Source organism: Metopolophium dirhodum, chromosome 1 (assembly GCF_019925205.1).
Source record: "Metopolophium dirhodum isolate CAU chromosome 1, ASM1992520v1, whole genome shotgun sequence".
Classification (NCBI taxonomy): Eukaryota; Metazoa; Arthropoda; class Insecta; order Hemiptera; family Aphididae; genus Metopolophium; species Metopolophium dirhodum.
Genome location: NC_083560.1, coordinates 109,009,271 through 109,027,023, shown reverse-complemented (window position 1 = coordinate 109,027,023; position 17,753 = coordinate 109,009,271). Strand labels below are relative to the sequence as shown.

Genomic DNA, 17,753 nt, shown 5'->3' with positions numbered 1-17,753 from the left:
ATGGTGGTAAATCTGATGTGCAACACCATGCAAATAGCGTTTCCCATAGACAAAAAGAAAGTTCTAGTAAACAATTATGTACAATAAATTCATTTTTTGTTACCAAAAATACATTAGAAAGTCAACAAGTTAATTTGGCAGAAGTTTCTAAAATTGTTCATAATATAAAACATAACTTATCTTATAATTCTCTTGATTGTGATTTTAAGTTGCTTCCTAAAATCTTTTCCGATTCAAATATAGCCAGCAAAATATCTTGTGGTCGTACTAAAGCTGAAGCTATAGTACAAAATTTACTTGGGCCGAAAGCAGAAGAAATTATAGTTAACGCCCTAAAGAATATTTCTTACTTTTCAGTTGCTACAGATACATCTAATAAAGGAAATAGAAAAATGTATCCAATTGTAGTTCAATATTTTTGTCTGCAAACTGGATGTCAAATAAAATTATTAGATTTTTTTGAACAAGCCTGCGAAACTGCTGATGGTATAAGTAATTCGGTTCTATCAACTTTTGAAAAATATAATATTAATATGTCAAAAGTATCAGCATTTAGTGCCGATAACACAAATTCTAATTTCGGGTGTCGGAGATCAGCATTTACTCTTTTACAATCACATAATAAGAATATTTTTAAGTGTGGTTGCTTAGCACACGTAGTGCACAATACTTTTCGAAAAGCTTTAGATGGTCTCGATTTTGATTTAGAAACTTTGGTACTGAAAATATATGCACATTTTTCTGTATCAGCATCCAGACGCGAAGATTTAAAAGAATTTGTTTTGTATGCTGAGTTAGAATGGCAAGAATTAGTTAAACATTGTCCTACAAGGTGGTTGTCAATTGGCCCAGCGATCCAAAAAATTCTCAAGTTTTATCCTGCATTGATATCTTATTTTATTTCTCTTGGCGAAGACTGTCCAAAACAAATAACAAAACTTATATTTTTTGAAGAAGACGAGTCAGAAATTGAACATATATTTAAAAAACCAAGTATTTACTTACATTTTTGTGCCAATGTTACTATTATGTTTGAAAAAGCAAGTAAATTACTTCAAAAGTCTGAGACGAGTTCCCCCGAGATATTTTATATTATGAATGAGTTAAAAACTAATATTTCAACTCGCATAAATGAACAGTTTTATGGCTCAAATTTCATCACATGTAAGAATAAATTATCAGTATCTAACATAAATACTATAAAAAAAGACTTTGATATGTTCTACAACACTGCATTAACTTATTTATCTAATCATTTTGATTATGAATATTCGCCACTAAAATTTTTGGAACCACTTTGCTTAAAATCAAATTTGTTACTTTATCAAGATATTGCAAAAATAATTGAAGTATTTGGACTAGTTGATGTAATTTCTTAAGATGAAATATTTGAAGAATTTACAATTATCAAGCCTGCTATACCAACAGTTAGCTTCAAAAATAATTTAACTGTTTATGAAAAATGGTTAGAACAATTCAGAAATTAGAAAATTTTGAAATATTATTAGAATTTATTCTAAGTATTCCACCATCTAATTCTCATGTAGAGAGGGTTTTTTCGATGATGAAACTAAAATGGACAGATGTTAGAAATCGTTGTTCAGTGGACTTAATAAAAAACGAATTAATGATAACACTGAATATATTGCCTTCCACAAATAGTTCCCGTACTGATTTCATGAACTTAGTGAAAGATGATACAGCTTTTTTGAATGCCGTGAAGAGCCAGAAAAAATACAATTGGAAAAATTAATAATTATTTACAATTTATAATTTATAATACTTTTTTTTTATTAAAAATTTCGTCTAAAATATTATATTATTATTATTATTATTATTTTATTAAACATTATGTTTGTTATACAATTTATAATAATAAAGTATATACATATAGAGAGCAAATATATCCGTACTTATATCTTATATTATAATATGTTATGCCAGAAATGATTGCCTTTATAATATATTAAAACCTTAAAAAAATGTTCTCATATTGCAAAAAAGTCCCGATTTTTTTAACTGGATAGTTGGCAACCCTGCCTAGGACGCAGCGTAATAGTTCGCGGCCGGTCGTCCGGCGGCGCGTCGATGTTTGTTCCGCGACGTTATATTCCGCATTATTTATGCACTGTGCGAGCTGAAGGTCGCCATTGATAGAATTTTAATGTGAGGTAGTTCTGTCTCGTTACATAGTCCCCTTTTTTATTTATCATTTTTTTTTTTTGTGTTAGAAAATTGATAAATTAAAACAATGAGAATTTGAGTTTTTAAATGCCTGTTTAATTTTGAATGCCTTTTCTAGGTTGTGGACGACTGATGGGTTTCTTGGATTGGTCGGCGCTAACGGCGAATGGTTAATCTTTGTCTCTCGGTACCGTTCTCGCTTCAACCTTTTCTTACTCATCTTGTTGACCATAGGCGTGCGTACAGGGTGTGCCAGGTGTGCCGTGGCACACCCCGTGGCCCTTGGCTTTTTGTACAACTTTTATTCATTCAGGGACTTCGTTTAAATTTTAAGCTACAAATAGTAAAAATTAGAGAAAATAAATTAAGCGCTGTAGCAAAAATGATAATACAGACAATATGAACGCTATCGCTATGAACAACTTTAAATAACCAATAAATCAAACCATTATCTAACCAGTGATATCATTATGCCGTATCAACTAAATTTACCACCAAGGCGTGTATTGTATATTTGTATCACACATCGATGGTATCACATTGATAATAGATAAATTTTTTACGATAAAATGTCGATTGTCATTTGTCGATATTATCTATACACGTGCTCCCGTATTTTGTTTTTGTAATAAATAAAAATAATAGTTGAGTACTAGACTCAGGAGATAGACATTATGTCAGGAGTAAAAAGGAAAGAGATGGGGGGTGCTGAGAAACTCAGAATTAAGATAAATAGGAAAAAAGAGACTGAACAACTTCGTGGTTCTCTGGATAATTTTATTGTGAAAAAACAACGCACAACTGAAATCATTTCTTCAACAGCTTCATCAGAAAAAGCAGAAAATAGTTTAAATAACACTACTAGCAGTAAAATTAGCAGTAAGTATTAATTTTTTTCAATAGTTCCTTGGTGTCTAATCTAAATATTTTTACATTTACATGTATAGATTTTGACACCTCTGATGACAATAAGAAAGACAATGACACATTTTGTAATGACCAAACAAATATACTTGTACCTCTAGACAATAGTAATGATAATGATATTAAGTATTACAATGTTAATAATGATGTTGATTTAAATTTATTAACAAAAGGTAAATTATTATATATAAATAATATTAATATTTTAGTTATAGAATATTTAAATATTATTTTTTGTTATAAATGTATGCATTCCATCAATGTGTAATTCAATGTGGTAGTAAAACATGTAATTAATTAATTACATTTTTATTTAACATGTCTTAAGTTATTGTAAATGTGTAATATTTTGATAAGTGAAAAATGAAATTAATAATGCATGCCAGTGTTAACTAATACAATTTGTTTTTTTATATTTTGATAAGTGAAAAATGAAATGAATAATGCATGTCAGTGTTAACTAATAAAATTTATAAAATTTGTTTTTTTATAATATGAATAACTCTAATACTATACTCTATACTATTATAATATATCTGTGTATGTTAGTAACTAATTATTATGGTGTATTTAAATGTAAATATAATATATGTTTCAGATTACAAATGTCTCTAGAAAATGTTTTTTCATTTATCTGTGATTTCAATGTTCATTGGTTTGTCAGATTTTTTTTTTTCATTTGCATTCGTTATGCTATAAATATGCTTATGACTTTACTGCGCTTTATTAGATTGCTTTGATTATAACATTTTAAATAATAATATATTTATTTATTTGATGCTTTATATTTGTGAAGTTACTGAAATAATTTGCAGTTTAGACATAGTAAAACTGAAAAAATGTTTTTTTTTTTTATGATATTTTTGACTCAGATCCAGATGACCCAAGTAACAAATTACCAACTAATGCTTTAGAACTAAGAAATAGAATACAAAATGGCCCATTTCAGCCAATTTTGAAACTCTATCCAAGAATTAAACAAAGTGGTCGGTATCGTTGTTTTCAATCGAATTGGTTTAAGAATTATCCCTGGCTGGAGTATAGTGAAGTACTTGATAAATGTTTCTGTTTTCCATGCAGAGTTTTCTCTGGTAATCAATTAAATGCAGGTCAGATTGATAAAACATTTTCAAAAACTGGATTTACTAACTGGTACAAAGGTATAGAGTCTTTTAGAAAGCATCAGCTATCAAAATCTCATGTGAATAGTGTTAACTCAATGAACAATTATCTTAATGAAGCTGTGTTACCAATTGATCAATTATTGGATGAAACAAGAAAAGTTATCCTTGCAAAAAAAGAAACTGAACGTATTCAAAACAGAAAATTGATGGAAAGAATAATAGATATAATAATTTGTCTAGCAAAATGTGGAAAGTCATTTCGTGGGCATAACGAATCATTGAAAAGTAACCAAAGGGGACTTTTTTTAGAAATTATCCAGCTTCTTTCCAGATACGATCCAATATTAAGAAATCATTTTGACAATGGACCAAAAAATGCCCAGTATACTAGTAATCATATACAGAATGATTTAATTACTTCCATACATAATGTATTAAAACCAAAATTCATCAAAAATGGATTTCAATTATGGCAGATGAGACCAGTGATGTGGGGCATCACGAGCAACTTGCCGTGTTAGTTAGATATTTTGATACTACTAAGAATAGACCCATTGAAACATTTTTAAGTTTAAAGCGTTTAAAATCTTTAAATGCTGTAGATATTTTCAATACACTTTCAGATGTTGTTACTAATTATAATACATCCTGGTCATCTGTATTAGCAGTCTGCTTTGATGGAGCTTCAACAATGTCAGGAAAAATATCAGGTGTACAAGCAAGATGTAAGGCAGAAAATAATAAAATTATATATGTACATTGTTATGCACATTGTTTGAATTTGGCATTAATAGATTCCATTTCAAAGAAAACAGAAAAAAAAATAAAGCATAGAATAGTATTTGATTTTCTTGGAACAGTACAATTCCTATACAATTTCATTGAAGGAAGCCCGATCAGACATGCTACACTTGAAAAAATATCAAAAGAATCTTGTATCAAACTAAAAACTCTGAAGTCGCTGTCAAATACTAGGTGGGCATGCAGAGCGGAAGCAGTATCAGCAGTTCAAGAAAATTTTAGTATGTTGGTACCAGCAATTGATGAGATATGTGAAAATACTCAAGTACCCGATGTCAGGGCAAAAGGATTAGGATTAAAATATCAATTAAAATCATTTAACTTTGTTTTTGCAATGAATTTAATGGAACCAATTTTTCGAGCAGTATTAAAGGTTAGTGCTTCACTCCAAGCTCCTGTTCTAGATTTATTAGCTGCTGTTGAAATTGTAAAAGGACTGAAAAAGTTTTTGAGTAAAATGAGAAATGATCAACAAGAGTATGATAACATTTACCAAACCACCATTGATATTTGCAATAAAAACAAAATTGATATTCCAGAAGTATTAAAAAGAAAAGTTGCTAGAAAAATTGATGAAAATGGAGAATCACAATTTTTTTCAGAAACTAAATATGATGAAATTAGGATTAATGTATTTTATCCTATTCTAGATGATTTACTAGGAGAAATTGATAATAGATTTTTAGATAGTACTCTAGAAGTAATTACTTCGGTTGGTAATTTAATTAAATTACAACCGACTATTGAAGATTATTCAGTTATAAAAACATTTTTCAACATTTTAAATAAAGATTTGGACTCTGAAGTCAAAATACTTGCATCAATAAAAGATATTCCAATTGGTACATGTACTCACACTATTTATAAATGGTTGGATTGGTTAATGGCTTCAAATAGGAAAAATATTTTTACCAATTTCTACGAAGCCATTACCAAGTTCGTTGTTATACCAGTCACAAGTTGTGGTTGTGAACGGGCCTTCTCCAAATTATCTATTGTTAAATCGAAACTACGTTCAACAATGTCACAAGAACGTTTAGAATCACTTTTATTTTTATTCGTTGAGCAAGAAATGACAAAATCAGTAGATTTCAATACCGTAATTGAAGAGTTTAAAGTTTTAAGTCCTGTAGAAAAAAGATTACCATTATAATATTTTTATTTTTATTTTTTATGTTCTAACGTAGGTTACTATCCATTAGGTATATAGGTATATACTTTATTGTAAAAATATATCAACATTTTGTGAAGCACAACATTTAATCAATATACATTTTTATGAATTGATATTTTGCATTAAATTTATCCTTTTTTAGATTGAGGTTAGGTTAGATTTGCTTAGGCCCATATAAGGGAAAGCGGCCGAATTTTCTTCATGGCACACCCCATACAAAATTCCTGCGCACGCCTATGTTGTTGACGTTGTACAATCGGTGGTTCCTCCATGGGGAGCGATGCCTCAATTTCTGTGAATGTGGATGTGGAAGGTCTTATGGTCTTATAGTCTTATGGCTAGCCCTTATGATGTCCAGCAGAAGGATTGATGGCTCCAAAGAGTATTGTGTAAGTTTTGCTGCAGCTTCGCGACGATATATAATACTTGCACCTCTTTGTCTACTAGGTAGTGGGCCTATAAGGTCAAGTGATTTGATTTGCAGTGGTCTTTCTGGCAGAATACTACAAATTGGTCCCCTGGCTAACTGATTGTCACATGTAGCTTTCTGGCAGAGGTCGCAGACTTTGATGATCCGTTTTATTATTCGGTACATATTAATCATCTTATATTGTAGTTTGAGTATTTGGTATAGACTTTGAATGTTCCCATGTGTCCATATCTTTTGTGAATATCTTGTACAATGACCTCCTTCATGATTTGTGGTATTATAACCCTGTATCGTCCATGTTCGTTTTGAGTGAATAGTAGCTTTTTGAATATAAAGAAGTGCTGATTTTCCTTGCTAGCCACCTGTAGAAGTATCTTATTCAATTTACTGTCCCCTTGTTGCAGTTCACGGAGATGATCAATCTGTTTCATGAGTTTTGAACTGTAATCCATGAGGGTTGGTTTATTGATGGCAATCTGTATCTTATTGCTCCCTAAGTCTTCATCTGGTGACTGTGGGTACCTGGTGAGGGTGTCTGCTCCTACGTTTGGTAATAAACATAAAAAAAAAGGTTAAGTTTGGCCAAAATGAGCTACCTACATTTTTGATAAGAGTCAAACCATCAATTCCAATATTTATTTTAATTGTGCCTACAAAATAATTTAAAAAGTTATTTATATTTCTTAAACCATTAGCCATTCCTAAATGGTAATATTTTCCAGGAGAAACTGATGGAATTTTTTTAGAATGGTACGAGCATCAACTGGAAAACTATTAAAACACTTGAGTGATTTCAATTTTTTCAAAAATTCAGAAAGAGACATATTTGTAATATCGCGGGCTGAGACAAAAAAGGTTCTATGTCAAAATATATAATTTTTTAGGAGAGCATTTTTAAGGTTTGTTGTCACATATCTTTTTATCATATAGGGATAATTGTTTATAATTGATATCAAAAAATCAAGCATGTTTTCTATAACAATAAAACATTCAAATATAGCATCTCACTATTTTAGTTAATTCTCTAAAAATAATAAACAACAAAAAAACAGTTTGGAGTAAAAATGTTCTATACAAAGGACTATTTTACTCGCTAAATATTTTTATTTTATAGATAGAACCTATTTACCCTATAGTATATTACACAATTTTGATCAGATCAGACCAACATATATAATATAATTTTATCTAAAACGTAAATTATTAATATTTTATTAAATCACTTTTTATTTAAATTATTCTGTAAATGTATAATACTGTGATGCAACATTAAATATATTTAACACCTTGTTACGTGCTGCCCCTTCAGGGATCCAGAAAGATGATGTTTTTGAAATAAGTAGTAATCAATTTTAGAACAGTAATTGCAATATAGTTTATTATAACAGAATAATGTATAATATCATTGTATATTTTTTATTTATTTTATAATACCCAATGTTCGGGCGAGAAAACAGTTATACGGCGTCTCCCCTTCTCTCGGCAAAGACATTGCTCCGTATGCAGGCCGCCTGGCGATGCAGGTTCAGTACCGTCCGACTCACCTTCCGACCAGTACTCATACCGTGACCGTGATCAAAAGTTTGGACATTACCACAATTAACTACTACTGGGAAACTTAGTTTTTTTCTCTTTGTCACCGTGTGCCTACACCGACCTACCGTCTAACAACCATCCATTGAACCAACCGAAGTCCATACTGCAGCTCGTGTCTACCACGCCATCCCTGCCGGGGCCGTACTATACGGTCAAGGTTCGAAATTTTATATATATATATCTGTGTTTTATTAATTATTGTTTATCCACCTAAATTGTGGTATTTTCTTACTATTATATTATGTTTGTTATATTTATACATTAAGAATAAGATTTATAGTACCCCCCAGCTGGCCAGCACCAAGTGTACCCCATTGTTATATTATTTATGTTATTTCAATAGTAGACCGTCCACCGGTAATCATATAACAACTCGGTTTCATTATTATACCTATTCCTACCATTTTCAAAATACAGTCCATCAAAGCCACTCCATACAAATGATGAACAGCCTCATTTGTATGTAGTAATTTAAACACCCAAGTTTAAACTTCACTGGGCAGATCCAGATAAGAGAAATCATATTAAAGAAGCATTATGTCGCGATGGACCGTCGCCTTTTTTTAAAGACAATTTTTTATCATTGCAACGTTATAATATCATCATTGATATAAGAACTAGAAAACGAATCAGAAAAAAAAAACGATTATGGACAAGAAAATGGTTGCTGAGACGGGATACCCTTGGTAATTCAGTTGGAATTTGAAGAGAACTTGCTACTGAAGATCAACTTGAGTATAGAAGTTTTATGAGGATAACACCTGACCAATTTGAATTTCTGTTACAAAAAATATCTCATCTAATACAAAGAGAAGATACAATTATGAGATCTGCAATCCCTGCGAGGATAAAATTAGAATTAACTTTGTCTTTTTTAGCTACGGGTAATAGTTATCGCAGTTTATCACACTTCTTTAGAGTTTTGAAACCAGCAATCAGTTTGTTTGTCCCAGAAGTTCTGGACGCCTTATACGAGTGCTTCAAAGATTATATAAAGGTAAGCATTCAGTATTGAAAGAAATATTTAACTCATTTAATAAAACTAGGAAATTTTTGTATTTTGATAGTAAAATACAAATGACTAGGTAACATAATATAAAATATAAACGCATATACTCAACTCAGTTTATGAAATAAAGTGTTTGTACTTTGATAATTATGAATAACAAAACAAAATATTATAAGTTAAATTTTAATATAAAATAATTCAAATACTCAACTTGGTTCATAAAATAAAGTGTCTGTACTTTAAGAATAACAATTTAAACAATAATAATAATAGTAAAATACAAATAACTGAATATATAATATGTAACAAAATATAAAATATAAACGCATATACTCTGTAACGAGACAGAACAGTCCATACCGCTACTACTAGCGAACCCCGTGGTTTAGTCCAAACCCAACGGTGCTCCGCCGTATAAGCACACCTCTGCGCTGCCAAATGGTGGTGCGTGCGACCGTGTGTGTAAGGCTGCGTGTACATTGGGGAGCGGCGAGCGTCGAGCGTCGAGCGGCAGCGTCAGCGGTGACGACGCTCGGCGAGCGGTGAGCGGCTATGTGTATACATTGAGGAGCGTTATTTTTCAGCGGCATGCTGTTTTTCATTCAACAACAAATATACATTTGCCCAATTTTTACAGTTGTAGTTCATCTGTTCTGTGAAAATGTCGTTCATCACAGTGGAACGTCTCTCTTTAATCTTAGACAATCCGTTTTTACGAAGTAAAATGTTAAAAAAGAAAAGAGTTGGCGTTCACCCGATTAACCGCACCCGGAAAATGTATGGAGAGTTCCATCATTTGTATGCTGATTTAAGAAAATCACCAACTAAATTTTTCGAATATCTCCGAATGTCGATTGGGACTTACGACTTTATTTTAAAGAGAATCGGTAAACGAATTCAAAAGAAAACGACTAATTTTAAGAAGCCGATTTCAAATGCTGAAAGGTTGTATGTAACTTTAAGGTAAGTAACATTATAATCAATTTCGTTATTTATTATTATTTTTTTAAAGATATTAATAGTTTAAACAAACAATTAAACTGTACTTTTTTAATAACAAGATAAATACATTTTAAATACATAATTTATAAAAAAATACTCACCTATTACTGAGGTGATTAAAAAAATATTAAATAAACAGAATGTTCTCCTTTTATATGTTAAAATTAATAATACATAATATACAATATATTCATACAAGTTTAAAATAGTAAATACTGTATTGCCTATGAGTATATCTATGATAAAATATTTGTATAAGTTTTTTTCAAAATGGTTCCGGTAGAATATGATTATAAGGATCTTGACTATTTACCGGCAACATTAACTCAGTAGTCTGATTATTTACCGGCAACATTAACTCAGAATTCTGATTATTTCTCAAACTTGAAGTAATCGGTACATTTTGATCAATGGAGTTGGACCTAGTTGTAGTAGTGTTGTTAGGTAAAACCCACTGAGATGATTCGTTAGTTGTAAACGGAAAGGCTGCGGTTGATGAAGGGAGTAGATAAGGCTGGTAATTATTTTGATGAACATTTTTTTTCATTCTATAGGCATTCAACACTACATTCTGAATTTGAGTCCTTACCTCCAGTTTTTCTAGTGGATCAAATTCTTTAATGTATGGTAGGAAACTTAATAGGAACTGTGCATCTGGATCATCATTTGTTTTAGTTTCTCGTTCCTGTGCTCTTTGAAGTATAGCTATTTTTTGTTTTTCCAGTTCCAAAAATGTGTGAGTGTCGTCTTCATCGGCGCGCCTTTTCTTTTTTTTGGATTTTGGCATAGAAAGTGAATGTTTTGTTGATTCAGCTGAGGGTGATAATACGTCAGTTATACTACTAGTACCCATTACATCAATATCGCTTTCGATGCAGTGACCATCATCGTTAGTTTCCTCAAATATAGGTGATTGGATATTTTGCTCTTCTGCAGTAACAAGATTTCCGGACAAACAACTGGGCATTAATGAATCTTTAACAAACATCATCTGATTGAAAAATTGCCATTTTGATTTGTAATCACTACCACCATCACCAGAACGACGAACTGGTTCTTTTTGCAACTCTTTTCTAAATTTGTCTTTTAAGTTTTTCCACTTAGCTTTTATTTCATTACCTATAATTATTCAAATTCTTTACAAACTGTTTGGTATTATGTAATCTATTATGTAACAATTTGTAACCACCAAAAAAAAATTTGTAACCGAACCAGTACCGCGGAAAACAGAGTTCAAAGTTCCGGGTGCCAGGGTAACGTTATAATTAAAATTTCGACTTGAAAACTGTTTGGCATTATGACATTATGTAATCAGTTATGTAAGATATTTTACTATTTTAGTTAATTAAACCAGGGTTTTCCGGGACACTTGTGTGGTTAAAAGTAGAAATTACTAAGTTACTCAGTATAATATATTAATATGTTTAAATTCAGGGGCGCCATTTGAGTTTTATAATAGGGGTGCCAAAATTTAAGCAAGCAACTTTTTTTTAGAATGATAAATACAGATATCGTTTGTATGTAAGTCGCTTGTATGGGGTTAAACTCTTGAAGGACATATTTTAATGAATTCAAATTATTCATTAATAATTTGTTTGCTTTTTGGTATAGATCTAAAAATATTTAGTACCTAGGTATAGCCGTATAGGTAACTTTTTTTTTCCAGTTTTCAACCGACGGCGCCACGGGAACTGCTTTCGCATTCTTCCGCGATCCGTATAGGTATCTACATTTAATTAATGCAATTTATTCCAAATAAAATTAATACATTATATTTATTTATTAACTTATTATAATGAATAATAATACAATATTCCATACAGTATACTTTAGTTTTTTAAATTAATTATGCTATTCTAGCTTATGGCTAAAATGGCGCCCCTGTGTTTAATGGTAGGTATATTAATTATATGACTATCATAATATGATATATAACTATAATATTATAGTAATACTTATATTTTATTTAATTATCACTAATACGCTTCCTAGGTCGTTATTTTAAATTCATATTATATTACCTAATACCTTATTATATTGTATTATTTTGTTATATTTACAAAATCACTAATAATAAATGAATGTTATATTTTAAAAAGGTATTTATCAACTGGAATTTCTTTTCGAAACTTATCGTTTTCAATGCGAATGGGTGCATGTACCATATCAAAGATTGTTCATGAAGTTTGTCTAGTCATATGGGAAGAATTTGTACATGACTTTATGCCAGTTCCTACAAAACAACATTGGGAAAAAGTTGCTAAGGACTATTATAATCGATGGGGTTTTCCGAACTGCATTGGGTCTTTAGATGGGAAACATTGCCAAATTAAGTGTCCAAAAAATTCAGGATCGAGCTACTTCAATTATCTCAAATACTTTTCATTGGTTCTACAAGGAGTTGCAGATGCAGACAAAAAGTTTTTGACAGTTGAGGTAGGAGCAAGAGGAAAGCAGAGCGATGGAGGAACATTTGCATCTTCGGCACTTTTTCATTTAATGGATAGTAATAGTTTAAATGTACCACCTGAAAAAAATTTACCAGGAACAAATATCAAGGTACCTCATGTTTTAATCGGAGATGAAGCCTACCCGTTAAAGCCATATTTAATGAGACCTTTTCCTTCCCGAACCTTAACACCGGCAAAAGAACGTTTTAATGATAATTTATCAAGAGCGCGTAAATGTATTGAATGTACATTTGGAATATTACGTGCCAAATGGAGATTGCTTGGAAAGGAGATCGAGGTCAGTTCAAAAAAAGCCGTAATTATAATTAAATGTATGTGTTTATTGCATAACATTGTCAGAGAAAAAGATGGCGATACTGATTTAGACTATTGTAATGTTATGTTGGACACACATAACAATTATTGGGAAAATGAAAATTTAAATCAACGAGCAAGAGGTACAAATGCTCTTCAAAGGGCAAAAGAAGTAAGAGATGCATTCGTGGATTATTTTTTAAATAACGCATCATGATCAGTACATACATTATACACAATGGACAACGTTTTATTAATACAAATTATAAAATCATTAAATTTAGTTTAAAATAAATAATAAATGCCTTAAATTTATGTTGGTACTTATTGTTATTTGTTAGTTCACAGAAAACTTGATGTACAACTGAATCTCGTAGGTATTAATTTTAATTTATTCCTAATATAATAATTTTAACACGAATATTAATGTGTTTATATTATTGGACGGATTCAAAAAATTGTACATGAGATAATATTATCAATGTTGGTTGCACCAACTATAATAATATCATTATATTATAATCACATATTTTCTTTATCGCAGAATAGACTAAATTTAATCTATTCTGTGGTTTTATTTATAAAATTTAAAACTTATACATATTTATATTTGAAATGTCACCACCACATGACGTAGTGTGTGCATGATGTAGATAATAATAATAATTTTAAGTTATAGTAACTAAAATAGACTATTATAGCGTAAAAACAATTAGTTTCCTACTGCTATACGAAAATACTTAATACTGCATAATGCATGTTATATTTAATAAGTTCGTTATATATTAATACATGTTTACTGAATGTCGAAAAACATAAGTCAGGTAAGTATATTGCAAATATAAATCAGTTTATTTATTTTTTTATTCATTTTAAATAATATGTTTTGTAAATAATGTTTTGATCACCTACACATTGTGTACGTTATTGTTGACACTTGATAAAATACCTGTTTTAGTTAATAATACCTGGTTTTCCTAGTGATTTTCCTATTTCTTCCCACATTTTCTTGTTCCGTTCTACATTTTTATATTGAGGATGTGTATCATCCCACAGGCAAGGTCTTGTTTGGACCTCAGAAATAATAATTTCTCTCATACTTTCTACAGAACGTGTGTCTTCCATAGTTCAAAAGCAACTAGCACGAAAATATAGTGAATAGTGATATCATAATTTCATAAGCGTTGAGCGTCGAAATTCAAACATGTTCGATCTGCGACGCGCCGCTGGACTGTCGCTCGCCGCTGCCGCTCGCCGCTCGCGGTCAATGTACACACTTCAATATAATTTACATAGGCTTAAAATTTTATTGCGACGCGCCGCTCGACGCTCGACGCTCGCCGCTCGCCAATGTACACGCGGCCTTACGCTGTTCACAGTACACCCAACACATACTCACTAGATCGCGCGCATCACCCACGGTTATGAAAGTCACCACATACCAGTCGGTATTAATTAGTTATTAAAGTCGTCAAGTTCCAAATAATACTAATAACTTAAAACAAATCAAGCAGAGAACCAACCACGCACGCCACCGCTCCATAGCGACTCACCAACGAATCGAATACCACTGAATAGTAGAGCTAAGAAACCCGACTTCTGTTCACGGCGGCATCCGAGATTGTTGGTAAATAGGCCCCGTGAACAGCAGTCAAACACCTCCGATACATCGATACAGTCAGCATATGATTTCTTCCTTGTGACCGGATATAGCACCAGCTGTATCAAACGGTCCAGGGAACGATATCGTCTTCCGTACCGTACGTTCTACCGAGCTCGGACATAACAAAAGTTATCGTCAAACGAGCCGGTAAGAATCGTCACCGCCGCCGCCGTCCGTACATTCTACCGAGCTCGGACATAACAAAAGTTATCGTCAAACGAGCCGGTAAGAATCGTCACCGCCGCCGCCGCCCGATCGTTGTGCCGCCACCGTCGCCCGTTTGTGCCGCCGCCGCCGTCCGTACATTCTACCGAGCTCGGACATAACAAAAGTTATCGTCAAACGAGCCGGTAAGAATCGTCACCGCCGCCCGATCGTTGTGCCGCCACCGCCGCCGCCACCATTGGATTACCCGATCACGGAGATACCAGGTCAACAACCCATCAACCAACCAACAACAATATCTCATCGGTACCCAACAGAATCGTAAGTCAAACAAAAAGAAAAAGAAACTTTCCATCCCTGTTATATGTATTTTTAAATGTAAATCACTATACGTGATAATAATTCCAAAACAAAAGAAAATAATGTTATATAATAAATGTAATATACACATATGTATTTTCAATAAACGATAATATTATTATGAACCTGAACACAAACTTGCGTTCATAATTTAATATTACATTGGCGCCCAACTACAAGGCTCGACAGGAAAAAAAAATTTTCTACTTCAGCCCAGAGAAAAAAAAAAAAAAAAAAAATTTTTATTAAGAAAATTACTACTTCGATTTGCAAAGAAGAAACTACATCTTTAAAAATGCCGCCGAAGAAAAATGTCACGGAAGTAGCATTCCATGCATTTAAATGCGAAGTTGAAAAAAATAGCCGTTACCTAGTTGAACAGCTGTTACAAAAAATCGACAAAATTGAAGAAAAATGCGTCAACATGGAAGACGAAAACAAAACAAAAATCAATGAATTTGAAGAAAAATACAAAGCAATTGAACAAGAACTAAACAACATGAAAATAAAATATGATCGTATTAATAGACAACCAATACACAACGAATATAACCAAAAAACCGAAACGGGTCACAACACAGAAATATCACGCCCAACATTTTTTGGAAGTAATCGTGACGTACACCCAAAAGACTTTCTATATCGACTCGAAGAGTATTTCGCCGTCAAGCAGTCATACGTCGGTGAAAAGATTATTATCGTAGGCGACTGTTTAAAAGCAGCCGCACTAAGTTGGTTTTCAACGATAAGATTTCAATTGTCCAACTATGATGACTTTAAGAAAGCATTCATTGACGAATTTTGGTCACGTGAAATACAGATTCAAGTATGGAGCCAGTGCCTGAGTACAAAACAGGTGCCGACCAATACGAACTATCGTGAACATTTCGCCACATGGGCAACAAAACTCAGACATTTAGAAGTGCCGCGACTATCCGAACAAGAAATTGTTAAGCAAATCGCGAGACACTATCCAGGTTATTTGCGAGCAATATTGATCTCATTACCAGAGTGTACTATACTTGCAGCAATGAAAATCTTGGGAGAAGAGGGACAAAGTGATCAATCACCAGAAAGTAGTTCAAATCAGCAGAAAAACAACAACCAACATAACAGTGATCAAAACAATCAAAACAACAACAATCAGAGCAACAACAGCAATTGGAGTCATCGAGTTCCACAAAATGACTGGAGCCACCGTACACAACAACGGAACAATAACCAGCCCCGGAACAATCGGTGGAACAATCGAGACGAAAATTCACAACGAACACCACAACCACAACAATCACATGACAACAATTCACAGATTAATCAAGTCGTTGTCAGTGATGTAAATAATGTCAACGAGACATCACACCAAATTAACAAAATACAAAGTAAGGAAGAATCCTATAGCCCATACATAAAATGCATGGTTGAGATTGAGGAGGTGGAATTATTGGTAGACACCGGAGCCACAATCAGCGTCTTAACTAAAGAAATAGTGGACACGATAATCAGGAAGGATCCAGCGATACCACAGCTTCCAATCAGTGGTATAAAGATCAGTAATGCTATTGGGAAACACATATGCAAGATTTCGAAACAAGTATTTTGTAAATGTCAACTTAGCCAAGCAGTAATACACGCAAACTTTATTCAGGTGGAAGGGTTGAACGAAAAAGGGATTATTGGAGCAGATATATTGAACCAACACAATGCCCAAATCAACTTCAGCAACCACACCATCCAGTTAGAAATAAACGATCAAGTATATTCAATACCATTTTCAAAACAAATGCCCAAACCACAATCCATGAGCCAATCCATAGTCCAAGAAACCCACAAGCGATACGGGCACATGGGTACCTACAAAATATATCAACTACTAAAGACACAGTATAAAATGATTAATATGTATCGGACGATTAAACGAATTGTCAAAGCATGCGATGTTTGTCAAAAGGCCAAATGCGATTATCAAATGGCCAGGGGACCAACCATCAGCATCCTACCAGAGCATCCACTACAAATGGTATCCCTCGACCTAATGGGACCGTTGCCCAGGGGACAGCGAGGTGCCAAGTACATCCTTGCTGTACTCGATATATTTTCGAAATTTATACAACTATATCCAATCAAAAAAGCGACCGCAGCCACCATCTTAAGGAAAATCACAAATGAATATATACCTAAGATAGGGAAGATCGAACAACTACTAACTGACAATGGAACACAATTCCACAGTAAGCAGTGGTTCAAACAACTAACCGCGCTGGGAATCCGGATCAAGCATACCACCACTTATCATCCGGAGAGCAACCCAGTGGAAAGGGCAAATAGGGAGATAGGCAGAATGCTCCGCAACTATTGCCACGCCAAACATACTAACTGGGTGAAGTGGATTCCCAATATAGAATATTGGATCAACCACTCACACCACAGCTCAACAGGATACACGCCATACCAAGTGTTGTATGGACAGGAACCAAATATCACCATAGCACCACAAATACCGTTTCCAAATCGTGACTACGAGACTAGCGGTGAGGAAGTCATAAAGATGGTAAAAAA

General features: G+C 32.8%; 3 protein-coding genes across 3 annotated transcripts; 2 read left to right on the top strand and 1 right to left on the bottom strand.

Annotated features, from left to right (window-relative positions):
* The first annotated feature begins 2,882 nt into the window (after window positions 1–2,882).
* LOC132949703 (zinc finger MYM-type protein 1-like) lies at window positions 2,883–6,186 on the top strand. Its single transcript, XM_061020717.1, has 6 exons — window positions 2,883–3,063; window positions 3,132–3,215; window positions 3,981–4,748; window positions 4,835–4,957; window positions 5,027–5,545; window positions 5,684–6,186. The coding sequence occupies exons 1-6, from the start codon at window positions 2,883–2,885 to the stop codon at window positions 6,184–6,186; spliced, it is 2,178 nt and encodes a 725-aa protein (XP_060876700.1).
* A 4,209-nt stretch (window positions 6,187–10,395) lies between these two features.
* On the bottom strand, window positions 10,396–11,367 carry LOC132949694 (uncharacterized; the record flags this gene model as incomplete). Its single annotated transcript, XM_061020707.1, has 1 exon — window positions 10,396–11,367. A coding segment is annotated over one exon (858 nt), but the record flags the coding sequence as incomplete, so codon positions are not given.
* Window positions 11,368–12,392: 1,025 nt separating this feature from the next.
* On the top strand, window positions 12,393–13,226 carry LOC132949689 (uncharacterized). The gene has a single exon (XM_061020694.1). The coding sequence runs from the start codon at window positions 12,393–12,395 to the stop codon at window positions 13,224–13,226; it is 834 nt and encodes a 277-aa protein (XP_060876677.1).
* The last annotated feature ends 4,527 nt before the right edge of the window (window positions 13,227–17,753 follow it).

What these genes read in the sequence shown, in the direction of transcription:
- LOC132949703 (XM_061020717.1), top strand. Translation starts at nt 2,883, where the DNA reads ATGGGGGGTGCTGAGAAACTCAGAATTAAGATAAATAGGAAAAAAGAG. An exon ending in TACTAGCAGTAAAATTAGCA is followed by an intron (nt 3,064 to 3,131) that starts GTAAGTATTAAT and finishes TTACATGTATAG; the next exon opens with ATTTTGACACCTCTGATGAC. An exon ending in ACTTGTACCTCTAGACAATA is followed by an intron (nt 3,216 to 3,980) that starts GTAATGATAATG and finishes TTTTTGACTCAG; the next exon opens with ATCCAGATGACCCAAGTAAC.
- LOC132949689 (XM_061020694.1), top strand. Translation starts at nt 12,393, where the DNA reads ATGGGTGCATGTACCATATCAAAGATTGTTCATGAAGTTTGTCTAGTC.